General features: G+C 44.2%; 1 protein-coding gene across 9 annotated transcripts in view; it reads right to left on the reverse strand.

The window, feature by feature from the left end:
* LOC129144613 (kalirin) overlaps positions 1-26,062 on the reverse strand; it is a 111,527-nt gene that overhangs the window by 21,035 nt on the left and 64,430 nt on the right. For 2 of the 9 annotated variants that reach the window (XM_054700506.1, XM_054700505.1), the window contains exons 12-16: positions 23,323-23,508; positions 22,827-22,998; positions 19,038-19,276; positions 17,269-17,525; positions 13,683-13,806 (exon numbers count right to left, since the gene is read on the reverse strand). In XM_054700506.1, the coding sequence (XP_054556481.1) occupies positions 13,683-13,806; positions 17,269-17,525; positions 19,038-19,276; positions 22,827-22,998; positions 23,323-23,508 (978 nt within the window). Of the gene's footprint in view, positions 1-12,542; positions 12,603-13,682; positions 13,807-16,349; positions 17,526-19,037; positions 19,277-22,826; positions 22,999-23,322; positions 23,509-26,062 lie in introns of those variants that run through there. The other 7 variants (XM_037525419.2, XM_037525418.2, XM_054700508.1 and 4 more) reach the window with 5 other exon arrangements.

Genomic DNA, 26,062 nt, shown 5'->3' on the forward strand with positions numbered 1-26,062 from the left:
CCTAATGGTTCTAGTCTTTTCTGTTGCATCAGTAAGTAAACAGACCTAGGTGGTCTAAGTGACCCATTCAGTGGCTGGTTGGCAGAGGCACTGCCAGAGCTCTTTGCACGTAACACTCTGGCTGCTTGTGACACCGAGAGGGGCTCTTCAGCTGGCTGAGAGGGTGATCACGTTGAATTTCCCCATATTTTATACTACTTCTTCACAAGTTGGGCTGCGAAAGCCTGAGGAGGCCAGGGAAGGAGGCTGAAATAAGCATGAGCTTCAAACTTAGAAAGGCTGGGGTTCACCTCATTTTTTGGATGTGATTTTATGGTAGTTACTTAACACTTATTAGCACTGATTTATTCCACTATAAAATGGGAATAAAACTGGGGCCTCCCTGGTGGTGCAAGGGGTAAAGATGCAACCTATAAAGCTATCTGCAGCCACTGCAGCACGAGTTCGGTCTCCAGCCAGGGAGGAGACCCTGGTGCAGCAGACCTCTCCTGACTAGCCCGCTGCTCCCCTCAGCAGTGTATTTCAGTCAGTCTGCCTGTTCTGTTCCGCACTCTGTCTCTGGTGAATCCTCTCACCCTCTGCACCTCTGGCCTGTACCTCAGCTCATATATACATAAATAAATAAATCTTTAAAAAAATGGTAATAAATAATGACTAGTGCAAATGGTACAATAAGTGTTTGACATAATAACTTGACAAATAACAAGTATTCAATGACAACTTAATCATCTCCTTTTGCTAAGCAGTCTTGTTAAAGTGGCTTATCTCTGATAACTGTTTATTTGGAAAATTCTTTTCTTCATAATGAAGTCAGAAAACTCAAGTGCCTTCACTAAGTTCATTGGGGCATTCATACTTGTCTCCCTATATGTGCCCCTGTCATAGATGAAAATGATTTCTCTGTGTTCTTCCCTTATCCAGGGGCCCAGATGAGCCTTTTGGAACAAATATGTTTTTTCTTCCTTTGGGTTTCACTGTAAGCCAACTGCCCACTCATACTATCTGGGTTTTTCACAAAATGGGCTACAGAAAACTCTTGAGATGCTAAGTCCTGGGACTGAGTGTCCAACACTCTAAAAACTGAGGCTGCATTTTGGGCCCGCACACCTCCTTGATCTGACGGGCTGGAAAAAAGTTCAAAACTCTTATCAGTCTGGCTCACCCTTGAAGTGATGCAGAAAAATCCAAATTCCTGTGAGAAAATGAAATCAAGCATCTCTCCATGTCTGTTGCTGCCAGAAGGCAGTTACAGGAAGCTCAAAACCGAGCACCCAAAATCAAATTTCACAAGCAGAGGTAGATAATGTTTAATGTCTTGCCTGCCTTTATGGACACACAGTGATGACAGTGTCTGAGTCTGAGCAACCGGGCAAGTTTGACCCTTTAAAACCTACAAATGAAAACCAGAATACTTGTCAAAAATGAATGCTTTGATTGCTATTTGATGTAAGAAAATAACTATCCCCTTCTTTCCTAAGCGGAATATTCTTACTCAATGTCATGCCTGGTGGAGCAGATCTCTCAGTAAAATCTGTCAGATTGTTCTGGGCCTGAATCCTCACTTTGAAAATCTAATAAACTCTGTCTAACTATCACTAAGACTGGTATCATTATTTCAGGTCACAACTCTGACCACCACAGTGCCCTCTGCTAGTCTCGACAGTGATTCCCAATCCTTGGCCCTGGCAGCTCATGTCAAGGGCCTCGAGCTAGCGAGTCTGTTTTAATTGATGTGAAGACGGGTGAGGAGTTTTGAAACTGTCAGTAGCCTGGGTTGAGGAAAACTGGTAATAGTTCCCCTCTATCCAAGGGAACTTATTCCACATAAGCCAACTTCCTGCCCCTGAGGCTTTCTAGGGAGATTCGAGGGGGACATGAGCACAGGGTGGGCCATGGGAGGGCTTGGGGGTATAAAGGGTTGGTTCTGTTGAACAATTAAGAAGCCAACTTGGTGGGTGGCATCGCATTCCTTGAAGGGTACTAAAGAGGCCATAATTTATCCACCTGGCTTAGGTCATTTCACAAAGAAAGGTGATGAAGAGTCTTTTTTTTTTTTTTTTCTTCCCCACAACATTATATATCAATAAATCTTTGTTAGCTAGAGTGGTGTGATTTCTTATAAAAGAAGATGGAATCTAACCTCTTCAACTACACCAATCTGATGAAGAGTCTTTTCTAACATCAGCAGTGGTTATTTCACGGAGACGGGATGAAGGGTGGCCTTCTCACTGGCGCGGAAAACATTGACTTGTCTTCTCCTTTAGGCCTAAGGTTTTGTGGTGACAGAGATGCTAAACAAAAGGCTTTGCCCTCAGGAATTATAATTGTCTGAAGTTGGGGTGATTTTCCCCTTTCTTTTCTTACCTGAGACTTCCATATAATCTGTAGTCAATATCTTTCATTTTTGTAATTTTTTTAAATTATTTTTTTAAAGATTTGTTTTATTTATACAATAGCTGGGGTACAGGTCAGAGGTGTGGGAGGGTAAGAGGATTCACCAGAGACAGAGTGGGGAGCAGAACAGGCAGACAGACCTAAAGGACTGCTGAGGGGAGCAGCAGGCGAGATAGGTCTGCTGTGCCATGTGTGTATCTCCCTGGCCAGCCAGGAATTGAACCCGCGCTGCAGAGGCTGCGGACAACTTCACAGCACTGTGCTCAACCTGCTGCGCCACTGGGGAGGCCCCATTTTTGTAATTTTAGGGAAAAAAACAGAGAGCTAATTGGCTATAGGTTCCTCAAGGACAGGGACCATCTGTTATTCACCTTTGTATCTCAGGTCTCTGGCCCAGGGTCTGAGACATAGTAGGCATTTCACACATGTTGGTTGAGTAAATATTTGACTTTTGACATGATGTCTGTTCTCCCAAGAATTGAGGACATGTTCATAAATAGAATCTGGAAATAGGACCCAAAGATCTATAAAATAATTGCTTCTGGGTATGTTACTAATATTGTTTAACTAGAACTTGTTTTCCTATACAGATGGAATGCCAGGTTTTGGGAAAATAATTAGAAACAATCTACTCCTAAGAGGAGGTTAATGGATGGAGTGTGAACTCTGGTTGTAGACACAGCACATACCTCCAGCCCCTAAGCCACTCATACTCTCCTGCCTTGGACAACATTTTTAATTTACATTTTTAATGTAAATTGAGTATAATAATGCCCACTTAGAAGGCTGTTGGATGAAATTGCTCATTTATGTGAGGATTTACTGAGCTGACCTTTGGTTAAGGGAGGGTGGTCAGGCAGCAGGGCAGATGTGCTCACTAGCCTCTCGACCCAACCATATACAGGAAGACAGAATTAAGTGACATCTGCAAAGTGCTCGGGGTGGTGCTTGGCTGGTGTGAATGACCAGCCTCCAGCAAACCTGAAGCACTGCCCTCTCCCTCATCCCACCCCTCCTCAATCAGAAGGACAGGGAAGAAAAAACCAAGGGAATATGACCCCCTTCGTCCTGTGGCTGGTATGTCCCATCCTGATGGGAATCCGCAGGAGCAAACCAGCAAGTGCAGACCAGAAGTCTTGGAGAGGTGACAGATGGCAAATGGCAGCTTCCTGTGCTACGAAATGTTAGTGGAACATCAGAAACTTCCACTGGGGCAGAGAAGTTGCCTTATTTCGATTTCTCATCAGAACCTCAACTGCATTAAGAATATTAATAAATAGGCACACTGTGGTTTATTAAACCACTCTTCCTAGGTTGGTTGTGACTTTAGCAGGGGAGCTGCAGAGAAGGGTTGCCAAGAAGACTTAACTGCAGGTTCTCCATCTGGAAGGGGCTTGTGGAGCAGCCCTCTCCATCCGCTGCTTTGGTGGGTCCAGGTATCATTGCTGATTTCTGTAACATCTTAGAGTTTGCATCGACTACTCAAACTCCTTCATTTGCGCCTCCACAATCCTGGGAGGAATTGCCCAGCGGGTGTTCTATTCCTATTTCCAGATGAGATAGGGAAGTAAGTGCCAATCCCAGACGGTGACAGAGGACCGGGTCACGGTGCTCTTTCCGCCACAGCATTCAGAGCAGAAGCAAGTTCTAGCGAGAAGCATTGTGAAGCTTTGTCATCCATGTCAAAAGCCTATTTATCTTTGCTCCCTGACCTTGCTCTCCATCCCATCGCCATCTTGCCCTCGTCTTTAAACTCCTCCAGCAAGGACCAAGAGTCTGAACAAAATCCATGCCATTCCCCCCCCAAATTTTAACTCTGGACTATGCCCATGGAAGACTTCTCCCTCATTTTTCCACTTTCTACTTTGGAGCAAAATACTTTGGAGTACGAACTGGAGGGACATGATGTCTTCTCACATTGTTATATATTTAACTTCATTTTTTTTTATGGCTCACTATGGACCCTAATGCTCATGTGAACAAGAGTCACATTTTGTTCATACTTATTGCCCCAGAGCCTAGCAGAATATCTAGCACTCAAGTGCTCCATTGATATTTGTCAAGTTAATGATAATTTTAAAATGGTGGGTTCCCAATTTGGGGGAAGAGAGTTAAAAAATGTCTTGCCATGAACTTGGAGTGTTTTCCTAGTCCCATTAATTGGGAATATGACCGGATGTGGAATCTCATTGGTTAAGCAGGGTCTGATATTTAGCAACTAGTGTTCTTATTTTCCGGGCTCTTCCAGAGGCTGGTAGTTCTGTGGCTGATCATACGCTGCCATCTCTCATCACATCTTTGTCTTACTAGACTTGTGATCCTCTGAAGACAGTAACCCTTCTACACATTTCATATACCATGGTCACGCTGCTCAATACAGCATCTTGCGCTTAGGGCATCAAGTATTTGAATTAATGGGTAGGCTAGAATACAGATTTCCTGACCACTTTGATTAATGATCATTGTGGGTATGAGCAGGGGCCTGAGGTATCATTCTGGAACCTGAAGGATTAACTATCAGCTGCACATAGTTCTCTAAACCTAATATTTTCCTTTCTTGGAAACAATTTGAGAGTTCATGCAGAGCGGTAGATGGAAGGAGTTGAGAATTGGAAGTGGTGGTGGAAGAAAGATGATGCTGTTTACATTTTATAGAAACACTTTTATATTTTAAGTGCACATGTTCTCTCTCTGTGATACCAAAATCCAAGAGGATGAGGTTTATTTATACGGACCATTTGGGAAAGCGCTGCGTAGGAGTCTGGCTTTATTTGAACAGCAGAGGGCAGCAGAAGGCTAGAGGGAAACAAGAACCACCATGAGGTAGTCCAGCAACTTAAGTTTCTTCCTTCTGGAGAGAAGTCCAATTGTCTTCTTGGGTTTTCTTCAAAATAGGAGGGCAGTGAGGTAACAGGAAAGAATTGTGGGTAAAAAACAATAATTACTGAAAATAAGCTGAACTTTGAGGAAATCTTGAATCTATTTTTCTTGCGAAAGGTTGAGATTCTGACTCTAGGACTCATTGAGTGAGGGAAAAATCGTTGCTTGTCCAGAAGACCCTCTGTCAACTGACTCCAGAAGAAAAATACTTGCCCCACCCCACTGTTTCTAAATTCCTCATCACCAGTCACAAAACAGAGTTCAAAGCTGTACATCAAGAATACAGAAGGAATAAAAAAGGTCAAAAGAAATTCACACCAAATGTCCCAGCTCAGAGCTACCTTGAAGGAACTAAAATTTCTCTATTCTGCCTTTCTTTCAATTCTCTGTGTTTGTGTCATGTAAATCTGTGTTTAGAGGAGGAAGGAATGAGATTTTTAGATGGTTTTGATATTTGGTATTTAAATGGACAGATACAGGAAAAACAATTTCTAAAAATTAGGTCTGGAGGTCTAGCCCTTCTTGCTCTCAATCAGACCAAACCAGACACAATTTCTTAAATGTCTGGAAGATATTTTCCTAAGACATTTAGGAAGTAATTCTACCTCTCCTCACTTCTAATTGAACATTAAACAAGCTGCAATTAAAAGATAAGTAAACACAATTCTAAGCTTTTTCATTATCATTTTCAACTATGAATTTTTCTTTGACCCAATTGTAATAGGAATGTTTAAAACTCTAAATATATGAAACTTTAAAAAGTTGTCTTTTTGTTACTGCCTTGTAACTTAATTGCCATAGTAGTAGGAGAACTTCCTCTATATCATATTGAGTCCTTGACTCTTGTTGAGACTTGCTTTGTGAGTAAGTATTGCAGGGTCAAATTTTGTAAAAGGTCCACCTGTTCTTGAGAAGAAGGTATAAGCCCTAAACATTGGGTATAGGCTTCTGTATATGTTTGCACATCAAGTGCATTTCGTATTTTATGTGTATTTCTATTTCAAATCCCTGTCTCATTCCTCCTCAGTATTTTCGAGAACATTTAGTGTGTCCTCAAAAAATGGAAAAAAGATGAAAATATGATTTTTCACAGAATAATGAAAAAAACAACAACAACCCTATCACATGTCCTACAAATTAGTTGCAGAGAAGGGAACACACGTGGTCGTGCTGTGTCTGCGCTGCTCTCTTAGTGCTTTTACAGCCTGGCGTCCACAAAGAAGCGACTGGGAGAGCAGGAGCTGGGATGGTGCAGTTGTGGGGTCAAACTTCCTTTTTATAAATCACATTTTCCAAGTTGGAAGCCAAGATCTTCAATTTGGAAGCCAGTGTAGACGAGGGTGCCAGAGGACACGCGTGACTGAGGCGGTGCCGGGTGGCCGTGTTGGCCAGAGACACCAAACCCCACATTTCTAACACTTGTGACGGTATTTCTTTTCTTGGCTTCTATGGCTGGACTGAGTCACTGGGGAAGGGTGTGGGTGAGGGCAGGTAATTAACCCAGCTGTCAAGGGATTAAAAAGGTTGTTGAGGAAGAAATTCTCCTCCTACAAGCAGATGTGCAATGAGGGAGGCCCTGAACCTGACGCTTTTTGACCAAGTCCAGGAGCTCAGGAAGCAGACTTCTTCCACCACACAGGCCAGGCTTGGCCTCTCAAAGCACCACAGTCAAGACCTGCTCTTTTAATTGGCTGTGTGACCACATGACCTTCTCTGAACCTGTCTCTTTTAGGAGAATAAGAAAATCTTATTGTAAGGAAAAGAAAGCATAATAGACATGAATATGCAATGGAAGGTCTTGTAATTCTCCCAGGAGAGAGAAATGCCAGCTAAGTGCTTTCCCTCAGAGGCAGAATAGAAATCAGTCTGCATGTAGGATCAGGACAAAGCTGGGCAAGCTTGAGTCTGCCAGCCAACCCCATCAGATATATTGCAAAGAAAATATTTTGTAAAAATAAGAGGAATATGATTCTCACTTTCTTTACTCCCAAGAGTTCATTAAAAAAAAATTCTTTTTATAAAATGCAGAAACAGGCATCAGTGGAAACACACTGGCAATACCAGGAGGCCAGTCACCTGACTAGGGGTGTAAAAATTTCCTTCCATCTGTCTGGCCAGGTTGTTTTGAAGCTCTGAACCTGGGACAGGGAGCCAAAGCAGCTGAGGTGGGAGCAGCAGGCTCTTTGAAGACATGGGAGCTGGGGTTGGGAGTTGTGGGTCTGAGGCAGGAAAGCAGGGTCAGTTCTGGTCACTCAAATCCTTCCAGGAGCCAGGAATGGACACTCTGGTCAGGTCCAGAAGCAACTTGCCCATGCCATTCCTGCCACAGCCCCTGCAAAGAAAGTTTAGGAGCAAAGCACGGAATCTCCCACTTCCTCCTCTGTTGGGGTCATTGTTTCAAGAGTACAAGCTTGGGAGTGCAAAGTCCTTTGATATCACACCTGAGATCTTCATGGCACTCAAAGTGTCCACATCAACTGCACAACATCTGTACCTGGGAGCCATGTGGCCTCCCACAGGAAGGCTAATGGGCTGAGAACTCACACTGATGGTGCACAGATTGGAACCCAGCTTTTCTGACCCATAGTCTAGTGTTCTTTCTGTGAGCTCCTGCCTTTTGTGATTCTTATGTAAGTCACACTTCATCCTTGGAAAGCTGGAAATGCTATTTCTTTTTGCTGAACTAGAACACTGAAGAAAAATTTACACAGAAAAATTGGCATTAAAAGTCAGGTCTCGTCTGCCAAGATCTGTGTTTTAGAATTAAACCAATCTGGGGATGAAGTTGACCAAGTGGGGAGCAGGATTGTACTGGTGGGGCAGCAAAAGCTAGGGAAGCCAGAAATTGCTTTTAGGACACCCTCTAGTGTTCAAACAGAAAGTTATACTTCCATTGCCTCAGTTTCCTCTTTTAAAAGAGAAGGGGCTGGATAGAGAAGGCAAATGAGGAATTATCATTTGGGGGGTACAGTGTGTTAGTTTGGATACTGAAAAAGTTCTGTAAATAAAGAGTAGTGATGGCTGCATAACATCATAAAGGTATTTAACGTCACTTAAAACTGGTTACAATGGTAAATTTTGTTATGTAGAATAAAAAAATAAATGGTATGCATGGGGTTAACTAGGGTTCCAAAGTTCCATTGATTCTGAAAGTCTGTGATTTTTACCCTAATTGGAAATTTTCTCCCAAATTAATTTCAGCTTTCTAAGTGCTTCCTCTCCCTCCTCTCTCAGAAGTCTTTCCCACAAGCTCCCAATTCTGTTTTTATTGAAGAAAGTGCCCCCCGCACCCCAGCCAAGTTGAAGATCTTCACTGGAATTACAAGTGAGGTTCAGTTTACACTTGGTCGGTGCTGTGGGTGAGGCTGTCTCCATGTTAAGTAGGTGGGGCAGAGGTGGAGTCTTCTTGGAATCATGACAACCTCTGACTCTGATGGAGTGACCTTTTCTTGCTGAGAGAGGTATTGGTTTTTTGTTTTTGTTTTTTTTTTTTTTAAACTAAGTTGCATTTAATTAACTGGGCTTGACATAAAAGGTTGGCTGAGAATCCTCATCCCTAAGGATAAAGTCTTGGAGGTTGGTTCAGGCCTTCCAACTCCAGTGTGTGATGCAGACAAGTGACAGTGCTATGATTGGAGGGCAGAGCAAACCCCACACATTGACACAATCCACAGACAATTTCCCAGATCAGGAGCCTGCCTGGGTCCATACAGAAATCCAACACAGCTGACAAAGGCTCCAGACTTCTCAGAGAAAGACACTGGCTAAGTGGGCAATATTGACACTCAACCCTTCAGCCCTGGCTCCAGCCTGGTTGTCAGCACAGACAGTGGGGCAGGGCAGGACTGAAAAAGCTGGCAGATGGGCACAGGATGCTCAGCCCACCGTTGAGTCTGTGTTCTTTGTCAATAAAAGGCATCCAGCAGTGTAAACTGTACTAGGAAAAAATGAATTAATTTGTTCACAAGACAACCTAGTGTTTGATTTCCAGCCCGACCCGACTCTTCCTCCATGTAGAAACAGTTCACAGATATGGAGCATCCCCTTCCACCTCTACCCCCAAAGGATAATCAGTACCAGGTAAAGAAGTAAGCTGAACGATGGGTGGTTCTCTATGATCTGTGCTCACTGTGAGCAAGAGGAAGGGAATCACATAGGCCCAGAACCAATCTTGCACTGGCTGGTAGTGCGGCCTGGGGTTGGGACTGGGAAGAAGGGATTGCACTTAATATTTACAAGCCTCTCTCCTCAGGGAAAGAGAAAGGATGTAATATCAGAGCATAATTGCCTCCCTTTATATTACTGGGTGTTCTTGGAAAGCTTTGTAAATGGGATTCCTAGCATTTAAGGTGCTTTATTCTCCTTTTAATTAGCTTTCAAGGATGTAAAAGAGAAGGGGCTGGATAGAAAAGGCAAATGGGGAATTATCATATATCTCCCCCAACAGGCTGGGGGTGGGACATATGTCAGCCCTGAGGGTAGCAAGCAGCTGGTGTGTAAGCAAAGACCCCAGGAAATTGCTACTTAAAGGAATCTTCCAATCCACCAACTGAGAAAAAGAATGCTTTGGCAGTGCTTTTCATGCGAAGGCAGGAGACAACCTGACATTCCCTCACCCTCTCACCCCCTACGGCCTCATACACAGCTAGGATTGGAATCAACATGCTGGCATCAAGTCAAGGGCAATCAGCCAGCTGGAGGGCGGGACTTAGCAGAGGCCCAGAATGGAGTAATGCACAGGGCACACGTGGCTGGGATGCCAGCCAGGGTTCTGGGCTCAGAAGCTTCTGGCACAGGTCCCGACCAGAAGATACAACAATCAGGTTCAGAAGACTCGAACGAGGTTGGGGGCCAGGCTGAGCCTGGTAATGATTCCCAAAACGATCACTTTAGTTACAAGAAAACTTCAGGAGGTAGCCTGCCCATGTGTTTTTCAAGTTGGGTCTTTGAGGACAGCTCTCTGCAGGAGGTACCCTTTTCATCGTCTGCAGTGGACACTGCAATAAATTGCAATGAGAAAATTCTCAACTCATGTTGAACAGGTTGACTTCCTATATCCTTTTTGCTATTTGTGTTTGAAAATACTAACCTAGCAGAACCAAGAAGCCTGCTTTCCTAAGCACCTTGTTACATGCTCAAAGTTGACTTTAAGATGGCAACACAGTTCAGAGAGCTCACTGATACTTGCGAGGATCACCACAGAACATACGAGGGCTACATGCAAACAGTACAGATGCCTGATTAAGCAGAATATTTGCAGCTACCAACCAAATGCCCCACTGAGAGTTCCAGTTAATTGAAATTTCTGCCTCAACTATATCATTTGAAACATTTTTGGACATGCATCAACATTCCAATGCCTCTGCTTATGCATACATAGTGTCTCTCTGGGGTCCATCTCACTTAGCCCATGCAGAGTTGCAAGCCTTGGATGAATAAGAGTCTTAGATACCTGTGCAACTGACCAAATAGGGCTAAGCTGCATATGGGTGCTTATGTGCATTTTTTCTATAGACTGAAGCATCTAATTACATCAGCTAATCTTCAGTGTGTATTGCTCACCTGGCTGCACATCCTTCTGTATCCACTTATTCCTTTAAAGAACAGAATGGGAAAGTCACTCTTCCTTCCCCAGTGCACCAGAGCTGAAGAAGGTCCCACATTGCCTTCTGGAATGCAAATTATCTGGCTCTTTCCCTTCTTCTGCCTGGTCTTCTCAACTTAACAGATGACATCTCTGATACATGCAAGCAACACTGGGGCCTGGAGATGGATGCACCACTAGGCATCTGCAAGCAGAAGGTGTGGGCTCCATGGAAGCTGGTACCTGGCCTATGAAGAGCAAGGAAAGCCGAGCCAGACATTTCCCCTGACTTCCTCAATCTCTAAGGTACATTTAGGCCACGGATGCCATTCCCACTTCTTCCCACAGTGGAGAACTGCATTGACTCACATCTGCCAGATTTAGCTCTGTGGCAATACCCACATCCACAGGGGACTATTTTATTCTGCCTTCAACCATTTTTCTCTGGCCCTATTCAACCCAACTGGCATCTTGCAGAGCTGACTTACCCTTTCTTAGGCCAACAATCTCTCTTGGGTTTTGTGGTGGTTGTGATAATATGATGATAGATTTCTTTGGGATTAGGTCAAGTTAGAATAACAAAAGTCCATCTAGTTAAGTGAAAAGCTTAGAGGTATTCAAAGGAAAAGTTTAAAGCATCTCCCCACCCCCACCCCCATTTTATACTTAGGAAAAAATCTCTAAACTTTTTTATCTGTTACAGGGATGGGGGCACAGATTTGGACCAGTCACTTCAATATAATTCAATTCCAAAAGACAAAATGGCGAGGAAAGCTGGCTCCATGTCTGCTCTACTTCTATAGCATTTGTGAATCTATGAAGGTTGTCACTCAGTGGCAAACCATGCTAGTCCTATTTCTAGTTGAAAGCAGGTTGAAGTTCCTGTTGGTGGAGCTGTTGGTTCCACTTCTATCTCCTTTTAAGCCTAGAGTGTGAGAAAAGTCCCTGGGCAGTGTTTCAGACTCCTTGTTTCTAGAAAGCTCTGCTAAGGCCATGGGAGGCAGGCATCCCCGAGGCTTCTTTCCTTTCACTTTGGGCACAAGTCACTGCCCGGAAGCCCCTGGGCTGGGGAAGGGCAGGATCTGGAGTCACTCCCATCACACCCCATTAACATCAGCAAGCTGTCATAGTGCTAGGGCCCTGGTCACCCACAAAGCCATACTTAACACATGATTTTGTGGAGCCTTGAGGGAGGAATCCATTCTAGTGGAACCAGATGAAGATAACAGAGGGGAAAGAAAAAAGGAAAAGTGGAGGAGGAAGACACAAAAGAGGGAGAAACCAAAACTAATGGGTTCTTGTCTTTTAGCTGCAAAGCAACCACTCTTTACAACACTATTTTCCATGGAAAAAAATGTGTTCGTTCTAAGATTCCAATAATGAAGTTGGATATTTTCTACATGGAGCCAAACCCATCAGAGAAGAAAATATGAAGCAAGCATTTGAGAGAATCGCACAATTTTGTTTTGAAAAAGATAAGCAAGGTAGAGGTTTCTATTAATTGAGTGGAATTCAGTTTTGTTTTGCTTTTAAGTTGGGACAGGAACACCCAGGGGTGCCCTAACATCACAACTTTGTTGGACTGGCTGGTGACGTTAGCAAGGTTACTCTTACAGAACACATTAAAAAACAAAAACCAAAAAACAATCATTGTAGGAAATAGGACAACAATAGCTGCGTCTACCTCCATGCTAGTATTAGGGTCAAGATCATCACACTCTGACTCCTCGGAACTGTTCGTCTCCTTGGTGGGCAGCATGAGGAAGCGGGAAGAAAGAGAACACAGTTAGAACACAGGCAGCTTTTGCAAGAGAGCGAGGAGAACTTTAGCGAAGCAAGGGCAAAAGGCAAATTGGGCAGAGAGAAGACCAGTGCTTTTAAGATGGGGTGCAAATCACCAAGGGCAGCAGCATGCTCTTTCCAGGGAGAGTTGCTGGGGTCGTGGCGAGCTGCCGGTCTCACAGGAAATAGCAATGGGAGCAGCTGAATGAAGCATGAGTGCTGGAGAATTTAAACTGTTGTCTTCTGTGAGGCTGGACTTCCCAGATGAGGTGAAGGAGAGAAAACAATTTCTTTTCCCCAAGAAGGACCTTAGAAATGTGTTTCAGTTGTTCGTATTTTGCCAGGAAGGGGGAAAAGTGCCAGGTAGATAATCACACATTGTAGCAATATTAAACATCAGCAGTGTAATTTCCATGGTCCAACTTAAACCAGATTGCATTGTTTCAAGGGCCTGCCAAGCTTAGAATCAGTGAGGTAGTATAACAGGTGGATTATTACAGGTACTAGCTTGGGTTTCACCGATGTGTCTCCCTTCCCTGCTCATCCACAGGCTAAAAGGGGGTGTTGTCTGAATTCTGGGGAAAAGAAATGAAACTTTACCAATGACACAGTTGCCCTTGAATTCCAAACCTCAGACTTCACAGTGTTGGGGGTTTGGAAAGCATCCCTAATCTCTTCACCTGTGTGTATTTTCAGACCTAGGATACTGAATGGGTAGCTTTGAGGACTTTAGTATGAGTGAAGCACTTTGCATTTCTAAGAGAATAATGCAGATAATTTTGCTATAAAACATCTGCACGGTATAAAGAGAAAAGTATAAAAGAAAAAAGAGAGATACTTACTTATTTGAATCGAAGTTGCCAGGAGAAATAAAAAATAAAAAATAAATTGATCTTGCATGCAAAATCCTGCTAAACTATTTCCCCTTTGATCCCCATACTGGGAAAAAAAAAAATCCCCATCCACCCAAATTGTCTTGTGAGAATGCTGCAGGGTGGGAGTAGATGAGAGGTGGGACACAGCTCCAGAATACCTTACTCACTTTAACAGAGACTTTGGTGCCCAGAATATCCTTGGGTTTACGAGGCCCTGTGGCTTCATTTTTACCCGTGTTCTCCACTTCCGCCCGCTTTCTCATGCGTAGAGTATGCCATGAACATGACTTCCTGTTGTACCAAAAAATGCACCAATCAAAATGGCAGCTCAGGGCAGAGTGAGGTGGTGGGTGGCCTCGCCACCCCGGGTGAGTCAGTAGGTGAGGTGCTCCAGTCAAGCCCCAGCTTCAGAGGCCCCAAACCTGCACATCAGTTCTTGTGATGGCTGGCAGCCGATCTCACCTCCAACTGGAAGTGAGTGAGGATGAGCTCTGACCCCTTCTGACAGATGTGCAAGGTTGGCTTCACCATTTGAGGAAGATGAGAGTACTGTTTTTTTAAACTCTACCCAGGGAAACGTTTATATCATAATGATGAGGCTCTACAGGCTTGAGAGATTCCTTTCCTGAAGGGTGTGTTGGATGGGGGAAGGAAGGAGGTGGGTAACTTGTAAAACAGGAAAGTAAGGGAAGTATATCTTGTAGTGCATTAGCCCCGTGTACTTTCCTAGGACCTGATGCAAAGACCCCACGCGATGATTTTGAGGTTTTCATCTCATTATTTGTATTTGGGTGGTGGTCACTCCCAGACACTGCAGTAGAGAGGGGATTTCTGGGGGCACTGGACAGTTCAGGCACTAGTCTGGATATTTGAGGATGAGTCTGCCTAGAGTTTTCCTACAGAGAGAATACCCAGGGAGGTGAGGACAGCAATGGTGTTTCACGCCATCCTAACTTCTTTCTCACCAGGAGGGGGCTGGGAGCTACTTCTTCACAGACCTGTAAAGAGAAGCTCAGAGCAGAGCTCTTGAGTTCCACATATGTCAGGATTCAAGCCAAAGACACCAAAAGCCAAGCCACGAACAGCACCAGTGACCCTGGGGAGGCAGCATCCATTTTGGGTATGATCATGGAGTCTGTACCAACTTCTAGCTTTGTCTGGAAGAGGTAAGGGCGGCTTCCCTTAAGATTTATTCCCTTGTCAAATTTAGACCTATCCAGACAGAGCTCCATGAAATGAGTCTTCACTAAGGGGGAGAGAAGAGGGAAGCACATGGGATTTAGGAGGAAGGAAGATACTCCAAGATAGACAGCTTCTCCTCCACAAAACTCCACAAATATTAGGAATTTTAGGATGTTCTGAGGAAGGTGTTCCAAAGTTATTTACCACTTACACACAAGTTTCACAATTAACTTTTTGAGTGGGAGAGAGCAATCACAGTCATGTTCTTCAATATTTTGGGAGTTTATGCTCCTTCAGAAGGTAAGAATCTCTTGGCCAGACCTCCTTTTGTACCTCCTAAATGAGCAGGCTCTCTAAATCCCTTGCATGTCAGCTCCTCACTCCAGTGGTTGTATCTGAGTAAAACCAGTCATGAAAGCTAATTTTAGATGATATCACTCTATTAACATCGGACTTTAATGTCATATATTTATCTCCAAGTCCATGTCCCTGGCTCCTTCTGAGAATATCTTGAGTTAGGGAGGTCCCTACCAAAAATACTCCCAGGGCGGATAGCACAGTATGTGTGTGTGAGAGTGGGGGTGCGTGTCTGTGTTTATCACAACCCCCTGGGTCAGTCAGTATGCTTGGTGAGAAACTGGAAATGTCACAAATAATTTTCAGAAGGAAGTCTCAAAGTTAAGTGGCAGGACAGTTTCAGTTTTATATTCTTCTTCCCAGAACTTGTCATCATGGTTTGGGGGAGCTTCCATGTCTTGGCCACAGTCCAGGGAAGGACATGGAAACAAGCTTTCCGTGACAGTGATCCTGTAGGCAGGGCCATTCTGGCCCATGGTCACAGCAGGACCTGGGGAGGGTGCTGCGATTGTCCCTCACTGATAGATGCTGATGACCCGCTTAGCCAGGTGCTCTGGCCCACCTCCACCAACACTTGTCCAAGAGTGGCTGACAAGGCACCCAAGTGACCAAATTGCATTTGAGTCTGTTCTTTCTTACAACCTGACACCCCTCTTACTTTGTCTCCCACGGAAGGTGCGAACACGTAACCAAAACACCCAAAGGTGAGGAGGGAGGAGTGTTGAGTGCCTGGATAGTTAGCTCAGAGATCATGAACAGTTATGTCTGCAAGGCCGTTGGTTAATAAGAAATTTAATGCTTTGAGGATCTTTGTTCCCAAGGCTTCTGAAAACAAGTGTCTTTGGAATAAAGGAATTGAGTATATTGCACCTTAGGGGCCACTACTAATTTCCAGTTGGGCCTGCAGTTACCTTGAAAGGCCAGGGTGATGTCAGCAGCTTCTATCCCCCGACCTAGTGACAGGCCAAAGAAGACAGTGCTATTAGTGCTCCTGCTCAGAGGTCTCATGGAACTCCTTTCACTCCCGGCCACGGGTGACCACAAGTGGAGAGCAGAGGGGGGTGTGGGGGATGCAAGCCAACACTGGCGCCTACTCTAGCCATTAATTTACATCCACTCTCAAGATGGCCCACTTGGTGGCATCCAGTGTGCACCATTCCTTGTGTCAGAGTTTAGAGAAAACCACTCGGGCTGTTTAGAAAGGAAGGTTAGCTTTGCAGCTCTAGTGACAAAGGCACTTTTCAGGTAGGAAAAAACTGCCAATGCACTCAACCAACTCCTAAAACACAGAAAAGAAAAAAATAAAAGGGAGAATTGTTTGCATATTAAAAGTCCTAGAATAGTGAAAAGGGGGAAAAAGGGTCAACTAGTCTTTAACCTCATTAAAACATGCTCATGGTGAAAATTTATTTTACATATTTAAAATAGTACATTTAAAATTAGTTACATTACAGGTACAATGATGAACATTGTGACTCTCCATTATATTGCACAACCTGACTTCATCCATATGGGTTTCTTTAAATAGTGCAAAATACTTTATACAGGAATGTGTTCGGAAGGGTCTTCACAACCAAAATAAGGAAAAGAAATATCTTACAAATTACCATGAACATATATTAAAGTGACAGGGGAAGGGGAAAATTAAAAAAAAAAGTTACAATCTGTACAGAGGAATTGCCATAGACAACCAAAAAGTTCCCTCTCTCCTGGGAGAAGCAGCGGGCCTCTGACCTGTACAGGTCTGGCATTTGTGCCAAGGTAATTTTTTGGTGTCAATCAAAAAAAATATATATATATATCAGTAACTCAATACAATATAAATAGAAGTCCAGTCCAGTGAATCCTGTGGTGGGTCAAATGGAGCAACGGAAGGCATGCCTTTTGTCACCTAGGGCTTCAGTAGGGTTCTTAGTGGGGGTGGGGAAAGAGGAAAAAATTAACAGAAAATTATAAACAAAAGGGAAAGAAAAATCACCACCACAAAAACAAAAAACGAAAATCCCAAAAAAACCAATAAAACCAAAAACCGGAACAATCCAGCCTGGATGCCCTGCTGCTGGTTCCGGCACTCAGACCTCGGTTCCAGTGGCACTGTCGAGAACAAGCAGCAGTAATTCCCTAGCATGTGTTTGCATTTTTTTGTTCTTTGTTTGTTTTTGAAATTTTTTAATCCACATACTCCTCTCCCAGGGAAGCCAACGAGGCACTTACTTGAGGCTGCTGTCACTAGTTTCTGCTGCTGCCGTGGCTTTGGTGAGGGGTGCCAGGATGCTGCCAGGGACCCAGCCTTCGGCCGCGGGGGAATGGTCACTGGCAGGCTGGTACACCAGGCACATGTTCTGCTGGTTGACGGCGAGGACCTGGACCACCTCACCTTGGCTCACACAGATTTCATTCTCCTTTAGTGCATAGTAATCTTTGATCACGGCCATGGATGAGGTTCCATTGCAGCCTCCCAGGTCGCTCTGCTAGGAGACAAGGGTGAGAAGGGACAGACAGGAGAAGGCTGGGTCACACGTCTTGTTCCGCACTCTACGGCCTGGTTAAAAGCCTCACCACCCACTCACAGGGTAAACAGCAGACTATCTGGAGCAATGGAATGATATCCATTGTGTTTTTTTATAGCAATGTCTCATTCAATGTTATAATCAAGGGTGAACAGGTAGAGGGACTGCCTGGCCTAGGTAAAAGTATTGACAGACCTGAAGTCCTTTCCTAGAGGGCAACCTTCCCACCAGTAGTCTCTGACCAATGGAAATACTGAGCATATAAGCACCTGGACATAGTGAGGTTAGGGCAAAAGTCAATCCGGAGGTGACAAGCCCTCAATAGAAAGAAAATTTTTTTCCTTTCTTTTGAAAAAGCGTTGGTGTTACGCTACATTCTGGCCTTCACTGAGACAGGAGTAACAATGAGACATTTGCCCAATTCGTAGGCAAGAGCATGACCAACCCTCACCTAGCTCCTGTGGGAACAGAACCCCTCTAGTTCCTCCTACTCATTAACATGAGAGGAATAGTTTCTGGGGCCTTTTCACAGGACTGCATCAGGGAAACTGCTTCTAGACAAAACTGTAGCTCCCAGGGAGGCCTGGCTGCCTCACACAGCACAGTGAGAACCAGAAACTCTTTAATAAGTTTGACAAAATGCCAGTGCCAACGTGACTTCAAGTTATTCACTAGTGCGCAAGTTCTAGGTGATGTGATAAAATAAATGAGTACAGATACTCTAATACTGAATTTAACCTACATGTTAAAAGACCATTTAAAAAATCAGTATCATCTAATCATTTGGGTAAAAAAATATAAAATTGGAACATGCAGGTCAAAATATATATGTTCCTAGTCACTGACCCACTGAATTCTAGGCTAACAAGATTAGGGAACTTGCTGAGGTTCTAGAGCAAGCAAGTTGATGAATTTAGAATGGAAAGCAGATGACCTGGCCATTTTTCCTACTACCATGTTGTATCAAAATGCCTGTGTGGGCTGGGTCTATGATGACATCTGGGACTAAGCTCATGGTGATGCTTGAATTGTGGATTATTTGTGAGAAATGTTTGAGGCAACGTTGGCTTCTCTATTCACACCTAGATGAACAACTTCTCGCTACATCAGATGAAGAGTGAAGAACCATGAGTTGACTTCGGCAGCTCAGCATCAGAAAGGGCAGGCTCTTTGGGATGTCAAACACCGGAGCTGTGACTTTTGGATGGTCTACACCGCAGTCACTCTACTTGGTGTGCATCATAATTATCTCTTTCATTGGTATAGTTTCTACAGACGACAAGATTCATTTTAACAGTGTCTGAGCTGCAGTAATTTCTCTAACTCACTTAATTGGCAGGGGAAAAAAAGAAATAATTGAGACTAGGCTGTACTCAGTGGGCTGTTCCTGCTAAAAGGATCCACATAAAAAGTTGCTACTTTGTAAAGTGAGCCCTCAGAATGGGGAGGGTCTTCATAACTGCTGTCACATACCTTGCTGGCCTCAAACTTGTCCCCAGGCTGGTGGTAGTCAAACCCTGGACTGCCGTTGGAGGTAGATATCTTCAGAGGTGGCAGAGGCGGGTTATAGTTGGAGCCCTTTGGGGGCTTCTCAGAGCCCACGGGGACAGAGGAGTAAGGCCTGGGGCTGGCTTGGGGAACCCTAGCAGGCTGCGACCTTATCACAGCAGTGCTCCTTTCTTTCCGCTGGTACTCGATGGGCGACTGTAGTGCTGCAGGATGAAAACAGAGGGTCACTCTAAGCTTCAGAAGTGGAAGGATTACTAGGTACAGGCTATATGCCAGACATGATGAGGGGATGTGAGAAAGATACCACACTTATTTTTAAGGAACTTATAATCTACTGTGAGAACTAAGAAAAGTACCTAAATAATGAAACTATAAAACCAATATAGTGCTGTATGTGAGGTGTGAAGTGGGCAAAAGGAGGGAGGGGCCATGCTGCCTATTTGTGTAGATGGTGGCTGGTAATAAAGGGTCTCAGGAGACCACCGGCCATCAGACCCTGATGTTCAGACTTGGCAAGAAGGAAGCAAGTGTGAAGTGTGTGTGGAACAGGATGGAGACAGATAACCTGGAGCAGAGGGCCTTGGGTCTCCCTGGAGGAAGGAGACAGGTAGGGAGGCTGGAGGTGCTGTGGTGTGAGAGATCAAGAGAGCCAGGTTCATGAGCCTGGAATTAATTGTGATGGTCATGAAAAGTTAGTGGATTAAATGAACCTGGGCATTTTAAATTCAGATTCTGTCACCAGAACCACAGTTGAGGATTCCACAGTTGGGAGGAAGGTGCGGAGGGATGAGTCAGAAGCCATGAGATAGTGACAAGCGAAGAGGCCTGAGCAGAGCAGAGCTGATGGGAAGGTGGGAGGCCTGTGGGATGCCAAGTGCTCTGGCGGGAGACTAGAGCCTAGATGTGAAAACACAGCAAGAGCTGAGGACCACCAGGTCTGGGGAGCAGGAGGCTGTTGGTCAGTGGAACTCAGGAGATGGAGAAAAAGCAAATTTGAAGGGAAAGACATAAGCTTTGTTTTACTGAATTTTAGATAACAGTTCGATGGTCTGAGCACTCAAGAGGAATGGGCAGGCAAAGGCCACATATACCAAATTCTATAATAATGACTTCAAGGGCTGGCCTGATTCTGTTATTTTTATCAGTATTCATGGTAACACATATTCAGGTGGGTTAACAGCCGGGGTACAGAGAACTTTCAAATATAAGGATATTTCTATAGTGATAATACTTCAATAGGACCCAACATCAGATCACATCACCCCCTTTCTATTTGAGAGATGGCTCTGAGGGAGGTGGGGACGGGCTATGAGATGCCTGCACTTGTCTCTGTAAGGAAAAGGCTGGCCCCGCTCCATAGTTACACCCTTGTCTGTCTCTTGAGTATGTCAAAGAATAGAACAGGCCCTTGCCAGAGCTCAGTCTTTCTCCCTGAGAATGTTTTGTAGGCATTAAATATTTAGGAGCTAATAATTTAGCTCAGTTATAGTCCCATAATTCACTATAATTAGGAGGCGGTCTCGGAACCATATAAAGGCCTAATTCATTGGGTATGCCCAAAGAAAGGCAGCGCCAAATTTTAAGTAGACAGCAGAGTGGTGAGCAGGCCTTATCAGACTGACTTTAAGTCAATACCCACCACATGGGATTGGGATATGATCTGATTATGTGTAATAATTGTGCTAAAGTGTCTGAAAATAAGGCACATAGGGAGCATGTGTTCTTCTACCAGCCTTTACCTGCTTAACCAGGTCTTTGGATCAGGAAAGTTGTAACCTTTTGACAGGCTTTGTTTCTGGCAAGTGGAATGCATAGTTCTTATGCCTATCCTGTTTCTTTCTTTGCTTTATTTGCTAGGGAGCTCACAGATAAAGGTGTGTCCCACCATCCACAACTGTACTACAGTTTTGTGGCTAAGAGTCTATTTTTAAGTTATACAGTGCTAGGTTCAAGTTTGTGTTCTATCACCTACTGATTTTGTGACCTTGTGCAAGTTTCTTAACCTACTTATTTTTCCTTTTGTCCTGAATTGATGAGCTTTAAGACCCTCTTCTGGCTTAGAATTATCAGAAATTCCTAATAGAATGCAACTTAATAAATACACTATATACACTAATGAATATACTATATATACTAATGAATATACTCACATATGTTTTATACAAAATTTAAAGGTGCTAATTTGAACTATATGCCACATTTATTACTAACCCTCAGGTTTGGGCTGGAATTTAATTTTAGAATTTTAATACTTTTTACAATGAGAAAGAATCCTAGAGATCAACTAGTCTGGTATTTGGTATTTTATTTTTAACCAAACTGGTCTATAGTGGGGGACCAAGTGGCAAGACCCCAAAATAATCTTTGTAAATGTGGAGTTGCTTTGAAGTTCCATATTCTATCTTAAAAAGTCAAGGCATCCTGCTCCCCTGCTCTATTATTTCTTTTTGTTTGCTTTAAGAGAAATACAATGTGTTAAACCCCTTATTATGGAATAAATTTGGCCATGTAGGGAGGGATGTCATATTTTTTTGCTTCCAGCACTGCTGGCACAGCGTGGCACATGTCTCTTCAAAAGATAAGCCAATGGAGCCCCCCAGAAATGTCCTGACTTGCCCAAGGTCCTCAACTATTATGTCATTTTTGAACACTTCCTGCTACAGGTTCATGGTAGGCATTGGTACCATTTGATAGTTCAGATTCCAGTATTGGCAAGAAGAGGTGATACCGTGTGTGTGTGTGTGTGTGTGTGTGTGTGTGTATGTACATGCGTGGATACTTCTGACCCTGAGCACAGATCTCAGGACAGGCCAGAAGGGTGGTGAGCCTGAGGTTGTCCTGTGTGTGTATTTAAGTGTACACATATAGATCCCTATACTGCACTGGGAAGAAGAGAGGATACTTCTAAGGGTGGTCTCCTGTATGTGTGTGTGTATGTGTACACATATATGTACACAAGGCGCATGTGCTTGCCGAGTCTTCAGGTTATGGTTTACTATGTTATTGATGAAGTTTTGCCTTCAACTTCAAGCTTCATTTTTGCTGAGAGAGACTTCTGAGTATATCAACTCAGCAGATTAACACTAGTTTTAAACTGTATACCACCCCTCATGCCAAACCAAATGTGAAGAAATTGCATCAGGGAGAAAATATAAAGAAACATAAACTAGATACTACTTTCAGCATCCACAAAAAGCTACACTCTGCATCATCATCAGATGGTTCTGGTAGGTTTCAAGGTAATGCTGAAACTGAGAGTTAACAACTGCTGCTCATTTGAAATGGGTAAACTTGACTAGCAAGGTGACTTTCTAGGCTCTCACACTTTTGAGAGCAAAGGGTAGATTTGAATTAATCTGCTAAACATCTAGTTATCTCTAGAAACCACGAGACAACCTTGAGAGTAGCAGCCATTAGCCATGAAATGGGCAAACATGTCACTGATACCTGGCGCCTAAGAAAAAGCAATGTGCCCATATAAAACTTTTGCTTCAGTTGGTGGTAGTGGCTGCAGGCATAGGCCCTATGTCTAGGCTAGAAGAAAGGATCTTTTCTTTTGGAAAGCTGGGCTCTATTACAATGTTCCACTGGCTCCACTTGCATATTCAGGTTCAGGAAGATCCTAAACAGAGTGTTTCTGAAAAACTACAAGTTGGAGTCCATATAAAATGTGATCTGGGCTCATAACTCACCATAAGCCTACATCAAGGTAGCTCAGAGTGTGGGCTACCCTGATAACAGCCCAGTACCCACCATTTAAGAAGTCCCGCTGTGTTTCTAAGACTTGGTTGATGTCCTGCACCCAGGCCTGCTGGATGTCGGCGTTGGCAGCTTGCAGGATGACTCGCTCAGAAGTCTCCCTGTTCATAAGTGCAAACTTGCAGGGGTCGTTGTCCACGTTCTCCTCCAGGACCAAGTAATTCATCTGGAAGAAGTCAAATTAATGCTTTTCATATTTATGTTGTTTTAAAAGAGCAACATTTTATAGTTACTCAATGTTTTTATTTTAGGATCTGTCTGGATCTAATAGCTACATACCTGGGTTTCTGTTTTCGAGTGAATGACATCATACTAGCAACTGGCACCCAGTCTGGTACTTTTTCTTGGATATTTACCCTCCATACCAAGAGGCTGTTATGCTGAAAAAGCTTCCAGGTTCTGGATCCTCACTCATTCTAGTGCAGCTGTGTTAGGAAAGCAGCTGCCCCAAGTTCAACTCCTGCCCCTTCTCATTCCCCAGCTCCCTCACCTTGATGCTCTTCTTGAACATGTAGCCTGGGGTGAGGGATCCCTTCCTGAGCAGTTCACTGAAGATGACAATTTGCTCAAAGAGGAACACGCGTCTCTCCTTGGTCCGGGACTGCATGCCTGCATCCAGCTCAATCACATAGAACGTGTCCTGCTGCAGCAGCTTCCCCTGAGCTGTCAGGGTGCCCTGATGAAAAGAAGGGCTGGGTGAAGTCAATGACAAGCAGGGAGAAGGCCACTGTCTGTGGGGTCCAAGGAACCTGCCTCCCTGGGGACAAGGACAATAGCCCTTATATGCAAAAAAAAAGCCTCTGGGCTATTGTAAGAGCCTGAATTGAAATCCTTTCCCCTGTCCCCCTCCATTCAGCTAGGGCAGACTATGGTACTTTCCTGTTCATACAAGGGCTTTGGAATGAAAGGGAAAGCAGGCCAAGGAACCACTAAGAAACAGCTTCAGGAAAATGCCTGAAGGAAAGGAGGTGAAATTATTAACTAAAAAGATGTTCAGGAATTAGGCTGGTGCTTCTTGTCTTCTATTAGAAGGAGAAAGGAAATAGGTGACATGTGGAGCAAGAAGTGGCCGTTCTGTCTTCAGAGCTCTGAGAAATGTGCTTGACCCATGCTCCCCTGCAGCATGGGTCAAGGACCCAGTACTCTTGTGGCCAACAACCTAGAATCAACCTATGGCCAAGGGAAGTGGTGTAGTCAGGGCCACACAGTCTGATGAGCGGGGCCTGTCTTTTCCTTCTATTGTTTCAGTTTGTGCCCATCTCCGATAGTGCTGGGGGGATCATAGAAAGGTGCCTGTATTTTATTTTATTTATTTATTTTTTAAAAGATTTATTTTAAAATACTGGGTACAGTCAGAAGCGCGGGAGGGTGAGAGAATTCACCAGAGCCAGAGTGGGGAGCAGAACAGGCAGACTGACTGAAATACACTGCTGAGGGGAGCAGCGGGCTGCAGGAGAGGTCTGCGCGCCATGTGGGCCCCTCGCCCAGCAGTCAGGGATTGAATGGGTGCTGCAGAGGCTGCGGGCAGCTTCGCAACCCAATGCTCAACCGCTGCACCACCAGGGAGGCCCGGTGCCTATATTTTATAAAGTGGTAGACATTTTCTGGGTAGTGTGATCCATCTTAAATTAACTCTAGTTACCAGGCCACTTGAAAATCAGTCCAAGAAGTGGTGCCTACTTGGTTTGTCAGTTTCTAACCAGATTTTCAGAGATATCTTCAAAGGGAAGATGGCTCAGCCCAACAGGTCTTGACAGACGCTATTGGAGATTCTGTTTTTCCTACTGTTTCCAAACAAGAAAACCCGGACATCTGAGTCAGTGTCCAGAAGAACTCCTCTACCTGTATTTTCTTAGATGGCACCTTCTGCCTGTGAGGGCAAATGTGAGCCATTCTCTGCATAGGATGCCTTATTCCAAACATTACCCACCACACAGATTATTTCTCTTTCATGTTCTTAAGAGAACTCTGCTTTCTCTTTGGATCGTGACTCCTTATTGTTAAGGTCAGCAGCCAAACAGGCTTATCTCTATCCCAGTCCCAAGTTAATATTAAGTCATTGACCAGCTAGCCAGAAAAGTTCTAAAACTCTATTAATATTACATAAGAGCCTGACCCTCTGCCAACACTAAAGGGAAAGCCAGAAGATTTAAAAGAGAGGGAGTCTAAGTGAGGGGGCTTACTTCTCCCTAGTCCAAAGTCATGGACTTCAGAAGCACGTTTGCTGTCCTTCCTAATTAGCTGAAGAAATGCAAAGCAGATTCTCTGGGACTGGATGCAAAAAGGAGCTGTGGTACTTGATTTAAAGAGAAAATAGTCGTGTATTCCTTTGTGTGGCCTGTGGACACACATGCACTCGTACAACACAGCCCTGTGTAATCTGCCTGGTGCCAGACAGCACACGGGATGCTGAGCCTCCTGTCTGCAGTCAGTCTCTCCAGACACCCAGAGGAAGTCAAGCCAGCCTTCTGCTCAGAAAACTTGGGGGCATTGTGGTTAAGAGCAGAAGTAATTACTATCTGGTGTATTCAGAATAGCCTCAGACCTGGCATAGCTCCAAGAGACGTGTAAAACTTCATCCATTATGACTGAAGAAACACCATAAGGACTTGGTATATTGCTGCAGTGTAACCCTGTTTACTTTAGTACTTCGGGGGTACCATGGAGAACAGGGAACCTATGAAAATGAACAGCAAGGGGCCTCCCCGGTGGTGCAGCGATTGAGCACTGGGTTGTGAAGCTGCCCGCAGCCTCTGCAGTGCCGGTTCGATCCCTGGCCCCCAGGTGAGGGTCCCACATGGTACGCAGACCTCTCCTGCTGCGCCTGCTACTCCCCTCAGCAGTGTACTTCATCGGTCTGCCTGTTCTGCTCTGTTCTCCGCTCTGACTGGTGAATTCTCTCACCCTCCTGCACTTCTGACTGTACCCAGTGCTTGTATAAATAAATAAATAAATGTTAAAAAAAAAAAAGAAAGAAAATGAACAGTTCCTGATCACAAAAAAATAATGGAAATCAAACAAGCATACCAAGAGGGACTGGAAGGACAAGGAGGATAAGAAAGCTTGACTCAGAAAACTCAGTAATCTAACTCATTAACCCAAACCTGAACACAGCCTCCCCTAAATCTAGTTATACAGTAGTCTGCCTCAAAAGTATTCTATCTATACTAACCTGGCCAGAAAAAAATACTTCTTAATTGTCTCAACTTCTAGGAATCCCTTTTCCCCAA

Source organism: Talpa occidentalis, unplaced genomic scaffold (genome assembly GCF_014898055.3).
Source record: "Talpa occidentalis isolate TD23 unplaced genomic scaffold, MPIMG_talOcc4v2.1 talOcc4.4, whole genome shotgun sequence".
Taxonomy (NCBI): Eukaryota; Metazoa; Chordata; class Mammalia; order Eulipotyphla; family Talpidae; genus Talpa; species Talpa occidentalis.